This window comes from Typopeltis vanoorti, chromosome 18, assembly GCF_054136105.1.
Source record: "Typopeltis vanoorti isolate ZY-2024b chromosome 18, IOZ_Tvanoo_1.0, whole genome shotgun sequence".
NCBI lineage: Eukaryota > Metazoa > Arthropoda > Arachnida > Uropygi > Thelyphonidae > Typopeltis > Typopeltis vanoorti.
In genome coordinates this window covers 26,982,284-26,994,478 of record NC_143566.1, presented here as the reverse complement: position 1 = coordinate 26,994,478, position 12,195 = coordinate 26,982,284, and the positions used below count along the sequence as shown (strand labels likewise).

The following is a 12,195-nucleotide window of genomic DNA, read 5'->3' as shown; positions in this document are numbered from 1 at the left end:
TAAGCAATACTTAGTCTTTATTTGAGTTGTAAGTCAGCAGTTAGAATTGAAGGAAGTACAGGAAGATGGTCTAATCTGTTAAATCTGGTGTGAGACAAGGATGTACATTATCACCTCTGTTATTCATTATCTATATGGATCACATTATGAAGGAAAGTGGTATTAAACCTGATATCAAAATTGCAGATGTTAATGTTAGCTCTTTGCTTTATGAGACGATGTTATACTTCTAAATAAATCCGCTACAGGTCTGCAAGATTCCCTGACTAAATTGAGTAACTGCTGTAATAGATATGGTATGAAGGTCAGCAATAAAAAGACAAAGAAAATAGGCAGAATCATTGAAAATGTCAACTGTGTTGTGAACGGAGAACCTGTGGAACAAGTAAAACATTTCAGCTACTTAGGCACGATTTTTAGTGAAGATGGTAAATATGTAAATAGACAACAGAATCAACAAAGCTGGTATGGTAGGAAGTCAAATGAATAAATTCATATGGAATAAAAGAGAAATTAGTCGGAACATTAAATTAGCTGTATACAAGACAGTATATAGTTCCATTATAACGTTCAAACCAGTTTTAACTTATGGAACTGAGAGCTGAGTCAGAAGTAAAACACTTTACCAAAGACTAGAGACCGCAGATATGAAAGTTCTGAGAAAGATTAGAGGCATGAACAGATGGCATCAATGGCAATATCATATTAAAAACGATATTAGGAAAGAACTTGACATTGTCAGCATCCAGGAATGCGTTAGCAGAGCTAATCTCAGGTGGTATGGTCACTTAAACAGAATGGGCGAGGAAAGATTAGCAAAACAAGTGTTCTCTGCCAATTTGGCAGGAAAACAACCCAGAGGAAGACCAAGATATAGGTGGATGAATACTGTACAAAGTGCCTTAGATGATAGAAATATAAGATCTGATAATGTTGGAGTCTTGACAAGTAACAGACTGATTTGGAGGAAAATGGTAGATAGGAAGTTAGTAATGATGTAAATTTTTCATGTAGTACTATCATATCCTATACACCCCTTGAGGGTATATGGCCGGTATTTTATGATGATGATTATTATTATTTATGCTATTTTTTTAACGATTTGAGAGGGAAGTAGAATATTAAATGCATTAAAAAAACATGCAATAAATGTTATAAAATATTAATGAGATAAGATATATTAAATATATATAGTGGGATACAAGGATTTTGTTTATATTAATATATCAAGACTATTCAGCTCCTCCAATGCGGAAAGTATAACACTTCCAAAAAATCATTTCACAGAGTATTTTTTTATTTATTTATTTTTTTTTTTATGTTGGACCCATATACGAGAGGTTAGCTGGTCAACCTATAGTACGTTAGTACAGTATATGGGAAGTGGGTTGGGAAAGGAGAAACTTGTTTACATTTGATTTGAAAGCCTGTATGTTATATTCCTTGGGAAATACATCAGGGGAAGACTATTCACACAGTACCACAGTAGCAGGGATGAAGGAGGAGGAAAAGAAACTTGTTCTATGGGTTTCAAGGTGTACTGTGAAAGGATGTTGGGTGGCAGCTGTACGTGTTTCAATGGGCTTAGTACAGAGTGCAGGATTTACTGATGCTGTTTGCTCTTAGCGTGATGCAGCAATAACATGGTTGAGAATTTGGCATGGAGAACCACCATCATATGCTATTAATTCCACCCAATTGATATATTAAACCAGCACACCTTCAATGACTACTTCTTACTATTTTTAACTTACAGCAAGTATGACAAGAGAAAATTAAAAGCTCATGATCAGTTTTTTGAATGATGAACAATGATCACTGGCGGTTATATTATCACCCATTACATCGGCAAGTGTGCCGAGACAATCTTACATTAAAACAACCATTTCGGGAAGTTCCATGAAGGGAGGAATTGGAGGGGTGAAATATCATTAGTGCTTGAGAAATTGTGAAGGAATATTTGGCAATAGTAAGCCATATTCCACCAGTGAAGAAGAGGACACAATTTGGTGTAAAGTGGGTGACAAACAATATCAAACAGGAACTGCAGGTGAAAAAGAGGTTATGGAAGAGATATAAGGAGAGGGGTGGAGAGCAGATGCATGAAGAATATAAGACTCAGGCCAGGAAAGTGACTAGTATGGTAAGGAAGGGACTGGAATATGAGAAGAGATTGGCTCTAAGATCCAAAGAAAATCCTAGGGAATTTTTTAACTATGTGGCCAGTTGGAGGAGAAATGATTATGGAAGAATAATGTTGTGGGATAAAAATGGGAATAGAGTGACTGATACAGAGGACATAGTGGAGTTGTTCAATGAACACTTTATTGGAGTATTTCATCTTGGAGAAGTAGGTTTTAATATTAGAGGGATAGGGCAGGTTCGAGGTGTAAAAGGAGAGTGTGTTTCAAATATTGAGTACTCTGGATGTCAATAAAGCTGTGGGACTGGATGGAATTTTGTACAGGTTTTGAGAAAATGTGCTAAAGAACTGAAATGAAATGAATCAATGAAAGTCTTGCTATGAGAAAGGTAGCCAAGGAATGGAAAGGAGGTTAAGATAGTGCCATTGCATAAGGGTGTTAGCAGACTGGAAGTGTCAAATTACAGACCAGTTTTTGTTTCATCAGTAGTTAAGATCTCGGAGAAGTTAGTGAGAGACCATATAGAAGAAGGAGATTTGATATGATTGAGACTTTAAACTGTTGAGAGGTAGTTACAGCGTTGAGGAGTTCTTTAGCATGGTGGAACAGGGGGAAGGAACAACGACAAGGGGCCATCCCTGGAAGTTACAAAAGGAAGCTGTAAACAAGAGGGTGAAGAATGGTTTCTTTGCATGGAGGGTGGTTGAATTGTGGGATGCATTGCCTGATAGAGTGGTGAGAGCACAAATAGTCAATGAGTTCAAGGAGTGGTATGATAGATTTTGTATTTTCTAGGAAGGACCTCCTACAATAGTATTTTGACTCCATAGAGGCCTGAATCATAATAATAATAATTTTAGCATGTGCTAGTTTTATGGTCTTCTTAGAATTCAGATGTTTTCTATGGTGAAAAAAACTGTATGAAAAAAATACACCATTAACAGCCATAATATGTTAGTCTCATAGCCTCAGTTGCTAACTATAATTCTAAACAAACCAGCCAATTTTCTGGTTATGTTGGTGAACATCTTCCTTCAAATACCCATGTATGCCAAAGTAATACCCTGGTTTGACAGTTTTCTATGTAAGAAGAAATTCTTGATGCACATCTTCTCAGTCAAAGAAAATAATGAACACTCTCTCTTTGAATGCAGAAGTGATGAACCTCTTTCTGATCTTAGCTTTTTGTAATATTTCAGATATCTCTAAAACAGTATTATTGAGATTAAAACAAAATTAAAACATTTTTATGTGATGCTTTATTTTTAGATTAAAACAAAATTTGTTTTAATTCTCTTTAACTCTCTTTTTTTAATTCTCTTCCACAAAATTCACAGACCACTGATTAATTAAAATGCATTATAAAACATTAATAAACCATTGGTTAATTAAAATGTATTATAAATCATTAAACTATTGATTACCTAAAATGCATTTACATGAAACCACTGCAGGCTACAATGGCAGCACTGAATGGATTTATGTATAATGAAGCAGGACAACAATACCAAGTGTCAGCAAGTCATAGTGCCACATCCATGCTTTGCATTCAATCTGGAAAATTCATTTGTCTCTTGTTTAGGCTAGAGTTGGATAAGGACTCACAACTCTAGTGACTCAAGTATTAATGAATACAAAGAGAATTACAGTTATGAGAATGAGTTAGGTGGCAAATGGTTACATCTATGGTTACAAATTTGCTTATGTACTACCATACCAAGATGACAAATGCATTGGACAAGAGAGAGAGATGCATATACAGTAGTATACTTTGATTTTGCAAAGGCTTTGGATAGATCAGCATACGACAAGCTGGTAATGAAACTGAAACAGATTAGAATGGATAACAGATTAGTGGGTTGGATTGGTGACTGGCTGTCAGATAAGTATTGGTGAGTTGTATATGAGAGTGAAGTATCCTGAAAGAGGAAAATCACTAGTGGTGTGCTGCAGGATCTCTTTTGGGGTCACTCACTTTTCTTGAATTTGTATATTACTGATATTGGGATGGGTTTAACTGATGATATGCAACTATGTAGATAATGCAAAATTTGGGATAACAATGAGGAGTCAAGCAGATGTAGTTTTACAGGAGACCTTGAAAAGATCATATGAGTGGATAAGTGTAATTATCAGTTCACTGTTGCAAAGTATAAGGTTCTAAAATTTGATAAGCAAATGGCATGCAAAGTATTCACTTGGTGGGGAAACTTTGAAGGAGGCAGAGGAGATGAGAGATCTGGGAGTGATGGTGGTGGACAAGAACCTGAAGTTACGGGACCATACTGCACATGCTACATGCTATGAAGTCATCACATCAGATTATGGTGATGATGCAAATGACCTTAACATGCAAAAAAAGATTATGGTCCCATTGTATAAGGTCTTGATCATGCCTCATATGGATTATTGTGCACAGGTTTGTAGGTTTTGTCACCTGGTTTTCATAGTGATAGGGATGTTAGAAAGGGTCCAGAGAAGATTCATGAAGGTGGTAACTGGTCTTTGGAAATTTGATATGAAGACAGATTGAGGGAATGGAATTTGCAGCCTCATGACTAGGAGGAGGAGAGGGGATATAATTGAGAAATATAAGTTGGTTAGGGCCTCTTGTTCCATCCCTCCTCTTTCACAAAATTTTCTTCTATGAACATTTTCACAGAATAGGAGATAAGAGATAGAATTGGAACAAGAAGCCATTCCTGGAAACTGTATAAGGATGATGTGAGTAAAGGAGTGGCAAGCAGGTTCTTTGCATGAAGAGTGGTTGGTGAGTGGAATGCATCCTGAGTGTAGTGAGTGAGAACACAATGAATAAGTTTAAGGCATGGTTTGATTAACTTTGTGTGTATGTGATAATGTATACCACCTGTGATGCGCCTTTAATTCCAAGGAGGTCTGGCATTAACAATAACAGTACTTAACATTGTTATATTTAATAGAATGATAGAAAATTTAATTGAATTTAATAATTTAAATAAGTTGGTAATAGCTAGTAAGTGGATTCTGTTGTACTCAACTAAGTCAAGCTCTATTAGTAGATAAAAGTTTGTGAAGAAAAGATTTAGAATGAATGTAAGTAATTCACCATTTACTTTTAGAGCTGAGAATGTAATTTTTTTTTTAAATCGATCTCATGCATGAGAGGTAGCAGAACTTATAGCACATCAGCTCCATGTGTAGGATGCAGGTGAGGATTGAGAAAGAACAAGAAATCTATTGACATTTTTCTTGAAAAGTTAGAGGTTGTAGTTATTCAGTAACATTTGATGAGGAATGCTGTTCCAGAAGACAGGGGATGATGGAATAAAAGAGGAAGAGAAAAAGTAGGTTCAGTGCATTTGTACTGAAAAAGGAAAAATATGTTATTATTATTATTGTTATTTGACACCTCCAGGGAGTCCAAAGACTCATCGAGGGAGAGTGTGCCAACAGCATCGAACAATTTACTCCTTCCAACTACTAACCGCGCTCAAACTTGCTTAGCTTTTTACGTGAGCCATTAGTAGCAGAGGCTCTACCAATCGACCAACCTTTGCTGAGCTGCTGCTTTTGCTTTAAGAAACCTAAAAGAAAATAGAGAACTGATAATTGCCAGTTTAGTTGAGCAGCGTCCATGGAAGTATCTGTAGAAAAGACAGAGCTGAAACAGTGTCTCTCTAAGTTGGAGGTTGAAGTAAATGAAGAAGAAGAAGTCATTAGCCAAATCATCTCTGGACAGTATTGAAAAAAATTTTGAGAAGAACGCCAAACCAAGGGGAGAGAAAACATTGTGTATTACTGAGGGTAAAGTAAGAGAGCTGAGATCCATTTTGTAAGAGAAAAGGCAACACTGCATTTTGGTGGCACTGAAGGTGACAAGGATAACTCTGTTGAAAGGATGGCATGGAGATCAGCCTTTATGACATTGGTTGCAGATAATCTTGCAGCTGGGGATGTTCAGCACTGCATAGTTTGTCAAATAATTGGATGCATGGAGGGTACTATCATCAGCAAAACTGTGTACAAGATTAAACATGATGAGCATAGGTCATTTATATATAGCAGAAAGAGACTGGGTGATGGGACAGAGCCCTGGAACTCCTGCACTGGTGAAGCTCGAAGAGAGGGGGTGGAGAGGACATCCAGTACAACATGATATGAATGACATGAGAGAAAAGCTTGCTACCCAATTGCAGAGCATGTCAGGAAGACAAAACGATGGCAATTTACTGAAGTGGCCTCAAAGCCAAATAGTTAGATGCCATCAAGGGCAATAGCATGTTTCTCTAAACCTTTTCTTAGCATGTGTTCAGTGGTAAGTGATGGAGGCTGAGAAGTCAGCTATGGATCTAGACTGGCAGAATCCATACTGGTGGTTGCTGATTAACTGGTGTGCCTCTAGGTAGTGGGGAAGTTGACTGCTGATGACTTTTTTTTCTATTATTTTGGAGAAGAGTGAGGTGATGGTGTTTAGTGACTGCTTCTGCACACTGGAATAACTACCAGCTGAGTATAATAAAAGATTGTAGAGATAATGTAGGATGGATGCTAACACTGGAGCACAAAAATTGTGCTCCAACTGTGGAGACAACGAGAGATGCCATCATAACAAGACGACTTTTTGGTGACTGCGTTGTTTAGTATTCTTCTGAGTCTTTTTTGCCAAAAAACTACAGAAGGCATATGGTGCTCTGTTTCTAGTATGGTAGGAGGCAGTTTGCCTTGGTCATCTGTGCAAGAGTTAAAGGAAAAGATTGATGCTAAGAGATCAACTTTGTATTTAGCTCTAATGGTGCTATCTGCATGAGAGAAAATGAAAGCTCAGGTAAACAAAAATTGTGTACAATGGCCTTGGAATGTACACTATCCACAACCCCATTTGGTTTGCCAAAGACCCATAAGCAATGGGAATGGGCTCATAGGCTTCTTTAAATGAAGAGGAATCCCATAAGGGATTCCTCTTCATCCTATTCTGGATTACACAGATTCTCCTACACAGAGTATAGCTACATATTGTTTATTAAAGGCAACTCCCATTCTTTCATAAATAAGGTGACGCTATCAACTGGGATACTCTTCTTGCACTTGTTCTATTATGATGTTGCATATCAATTATCCTATATGAAGGGTTCTACTCTTTGCTCATCTTAAACATCCACTTACTAAGCTCCTTTACTGTTTCACTGGTGGGAATGGTTTTCCCTTTTGAGTCCTGTATACACATTAACAAATATGGGTTATAAGTAAACAACATGGTATGCCATATTCACACTGTAGAGATGGTCATGCCCTGATGATGATGACATTTTTTTTAACTCTGTTGTAATATCATTTCCTATTGGTACAACTTGAGCATTCTAGTTTTCACATTCATTGCACATTCATTGCATAGTTTGGCATTTCCCAGCCTGATAGTAGTCCTCAGAAAACATAAAAATTCTAATTTTGGTATGTTAAGAGTAATAATCAGATGGTTTATAGGTAACATTCTTAAAGTTAAAGTACTTGTTCAACTCTTCCAAGGATCACCATCCTTCCTTCCTTCCTGAACCCACCCTGAAGTCGGTTCAGGAAGGAATATACCTGCTTTCACACCAAAACCTGTTATGAATGCAAATTTAAAGAAGCCTATGAGATTCTAATCAACTACTCTAATCTCAACAATACTAATGGTCCACATATTCTATCCAAATAATAATTAGAAGTGTAGTACTCCATGATCTTAGTCAAAATTTGTTAATAACAAACCTTACCTCTTATTTTAAATACTGATTAAGCTACCAATGTTGCTATACCATTAAAAGTTAATAGAAATTTGATCTCTGGCCATGTAAAACAGAGCACTGATAGCTGTGATATATTTTTTCTCTCACCAGAGGTCAGTCCATTAGAGTAATGGGTGACCAAATCAGTGACATTTTGGCATACTGTTTCAACAGTAATTTAACTTGTTTCTCTGTATAAATATGTGTATACTCCAGACACTTTAATATGAGACTGAAATGATGTGAAATTACAGTTATTACTCTTAATACAGTAATCTCTATAATTTACCATGTGAATGCTGATCACACATCACATTAAAAGAAAGGACAAAAATTCAAATACAACACAAACTGTCAATAGAGAAAAATCAAAGTATGATTTTTCTCTGCTAACAGTTTTCTATCTAAATGATAGAAAAACAATTAAATCAACAGAAATGTGTAAATATTGTTTATTAAATTTTGATATGCACATACAAACAAAAAATACACACTCGGTTCATGACCAATTGCAGATATTTTTACTGTTATTACAATATACTAGGCTAAAAAATTACACTTGAAAAAGTATGATTCCAATCCTCAGCCATGTAAAGCTTGAGAAAATCTGGCATAGTTGTATGTGTACCACTTTGGATGAAGGTAGTCATATTACAATGTTATCTAGCATGGGTGTATGTGTTATTTTTAGTGCATGGAACAAAGGAATATTTTATTAAACACTTTTTTAAGTAATGTGATAATCAACTTATTTGGTGTTTGATTTTTTTACCATGTGTAATGCCTTGCTGCCTACACTACACTGCTGCCTTAATGGCAAACTTACTGTATGTCTATGCATTTTTTTAAAAAAAACTTCATCCATTACACTTCTACAGCTGTAGCAATGGATCTTGGCGTGGGTGCTATTTACCGCTTTCCAACCAGTGCTTTTTTTGTGGAAAAAAAGGTGCCGGTACTCACCATGAAGATTACAGCAACTTCCACACTTTTAACATATCCTCCCGTCTCGCTTTGTGCGCTGCACTCCACATATGATCGTAAATATTTTTTTCTTAATGACATTAACTGTTCTTTGCGAGATTCTCCAAAATGGCTGATTTTACCATTTGTCCAGTCCGCTGAAATTTTCATTCCCATGTGTTTATCGACGGCAAGACTTCCGACATCACGACACACTTTACAGCCCAACATTTTATTCTTGGCATACAGCCAGTCGTTTCTCTCGCAGAAGTCATTTTTCTGCAAAAGTGTCCAACATTCGGGCCAATCATTATCAGAATCTGCTTCCTTTTGACCACGTGGATCATCGGTCTTGGTTTCGTGATACTCTTCACCAAGTGTATTTTCGGTGGTAGTTTTCTGTTTTACAGGATCACAAGCAGATTCAACAATTTCTGCTTCTTCAGCTTTCCATTTTATTCATTGACATAAATTAATCTAAGCTAAATTAGTGCAATCATGTTGAACAATGATTGCACTAATTTAGCTTAGATTAATTCAAAACTCGTGAACACCCGCCTGTTGCAGAGTGAATATAGAACTGAAACTGACATAGTAAGTGAAAACAGTTTCCGGTTACGTACCAACATATGGAACAGGAAAGCAGGATACCAACTCATGAGTAATCAAAACTGAAAAGTCAATTCGTGAACACAGTGGCATCTACCGGAATATTATAGTACATTTTGCTGTCAATAAATCGCAAATTTTTAAAAACTTAAATAAAAAGGTGCCGGTACTACGTACCGTTAGAAAAAAAGCCCTGTTTCCAACTGATAACAGTCTAAGCTCAGATTACTAATAAAGACCAGTTTTTTTCAAACATTTACACTAGCTATATATACTGTCCATAATCCTATTTGTGTAAAACTAATTTCAATCATCATAACATGAAATATAATTACCTTCTTAACCCATAGACGTAAGATATTGCTATGCACTCGAACAAGGCAACAATAAGCAAAGGAAAATTGCCACTGAAGTCATCAAACAGTGTAAACACATAGTTTCCAGCTCCATGAGAGAAGATCAAGGAAAGAAAGAAGCAGATAAGGCAGATAATTCCTAGAAGAATAAATATGTAATAAATGAACATTTGGATGATTCGGTTTTACGATATTATATAACGGAAAACAATTTTTTCTGGTATGAACCTTTTCTACCTATATGTATTTTTAGTTATTGTTAAAACTTGCAGATATACATGAGTACATGTGTATGTATATATGAGAGATGCCGAAAACTAATGCCCCTTCTTTTTGATTATTTATTGGTTTCTAATATAGTTCGCCCATCGTTTGTAGGTCCCTGCTTCGCGTCTTTCCAAGAATAGTCGATTCATGCTGAAGGGGGAGAAAGAAATGAAGGACGTCCGAATTGGTCGCCAACACGCGAAATCACGTGCTTTATAGGTAAAATGTTCCAACTGTTATACAAGCAACATAGTTAACTACAATAATCATAAAAGAGAAGTTAATTTTCCGACCGGTAATAATAAACAACTCATCCCACAATACGGACTGATTAGCCTATTATCGGAATGGATTCTCCTTTTTCTGGGATGCGCAGAAGTGTCGAAGGATCTCTAATCGGTGGGCGAACTATAACACATAGCAGCGTAAACAAAACTGCGCAGTGCTTCCAACTTTCTCCCAGCACTATGATTGAAGTTTCGCACTTCTGGCGATAGGGCTCTAAGTTACAGCAAAGCATATATCAAAACAATGCTAGTAAGGAAGGAAAATGTTCAAATGAAAGTTTGTGACGACAAGAGTGTAAGCATCGGTGTTATTACACATTTCTCCCCTCCCATCTTCAGACTCACTGCTTTTTGTGGCATAAATGATGTCTAGCTTCAGAGTTCATGTGCATACTGTCACCAACATTAATTCCACGAGCTATAGTGGAACAATGCAAAAATACTTGGAGGAAATTTTAAGCTTCATCTTGGCATACAATAGCTTTTTTCTAAAAAAAAAAACAATATGGGGTTCACATAAACCACGCACGATTGTCTAGTCAATCACCCCCCCCCCCCCGCCAGAGGATTGACTAGACCAGTAGCGCACTCAGGATTTAATCTTGGAGGGGATCCGAGTTGAGTAGACGATTTGAGAATACACGCTACGCATCGCATACGACCTATGACTGAATATCTGCAATAATAATTATAAGTAGTATAGAAATAGAAATAGAGGACACGACACAACATAAATTTAAAAAAAATAATAATAATTTTAAACAGGAAAAGATTTTTGGAAAATTTTCTATTTTTTTTCTCTTTCTTTGGGGATGCCAGGGCACCTTGGCCCCCTCTGGGTGCGCCACTGGACTAGACAGTCGACAGTTTTATGATGCCTTCCTAAAATAACCTGACTGTTAACCAAAATGTAGACATCATTATGTTCGGAAATATTGGAGAAAATTGCAGAATGAAGTTTGAAGAAAGTACTATTCATATTTGTCTCAATGAAAAGTCTGTTTCCAATACGGGGGAGAAAAAAAGGCATTATTTTCCAACTCGCCCTACATCATGACACCCACATCCTGAAGCGGTCCCCCAAGCCATGATTTTTGGCGGGGGGGCCCTACCTGTCGCTGAGGTTAAGGATAACGTATTGCTATACATTGTTATACAGTCATACAGGGTTTAGGATCAATCAGTTTAAATGATAACACAAGATTAATATTTATTTAAAAAACTACCAACATACATAATACAAACTAATAATAATATTCAAAATTACTTCAAAGTATATTTTCTAGCTTTTGTCGACGCCAATTTATCAATAATGTCAATAAAATCAACTCGCTTAGCCAAATCATTTTCGATGCCCAAAATTGCAAGGTGATTAAGTCGTTCATGGCTACTTATCAATCTTTTGGAATTCTTGAAAGCTGATAGTTCGTACTATCTCTTGCCGCATGTTGTTTTGAAATTATTCTGGGCCAAGTAATAGGGTTATCGCATTTGATATCAGATTTTTCAACAGGGCCCGCAACTGAAGCATCAACTGTATCATATTCTTCCATAGTTACTCCTTCTGCAGGTTTTTCAAGCAAGCAAAGACGTTCTAGTTAAAATAAATAAAATCCCAATGTCTGATTCAAAGTACAAACAGAGTTCAGAAAAGGAAACTTAAATCCGAGAGAGAAATCGAAAGCATTTTCGATTTCTCTCTCGGCCTTTTCTGCAAGAGGTTTACATGTAACAGTCGCTTGACTTTCGACTGCCTTATGAGTTTCGATTTGATACTGATATTCTGTTTGAATTTTAATGTCAAAAACATTATCACCACCTT

General features: G+C 36.5%; 1 protein-coding gene across 1 annotated transcript in view; it reads right to left on the bottom strand.

The window, feature by feature from the left end:
* The window catches only part of LOC150096563 (sodium-dependent neutral amino acid transporter B(0)AT3-like), a 292,659-nt gene that overhangs the window by 46,104 nt on the left and 234,360 nt on the right, over window positions 1-12,195 (bottom strand). The window contains exon 10 of the mRNA XM_090408129.1: window positions 9,799-9,958. Within this exon, the coding sequence (XP_090264255.1) occupies window positions 9,799-9,958 (160 nt within the window). The remainder of the gene's footprint in view (window positions 1-9,798; window positions 9,959-12,195) is intronic.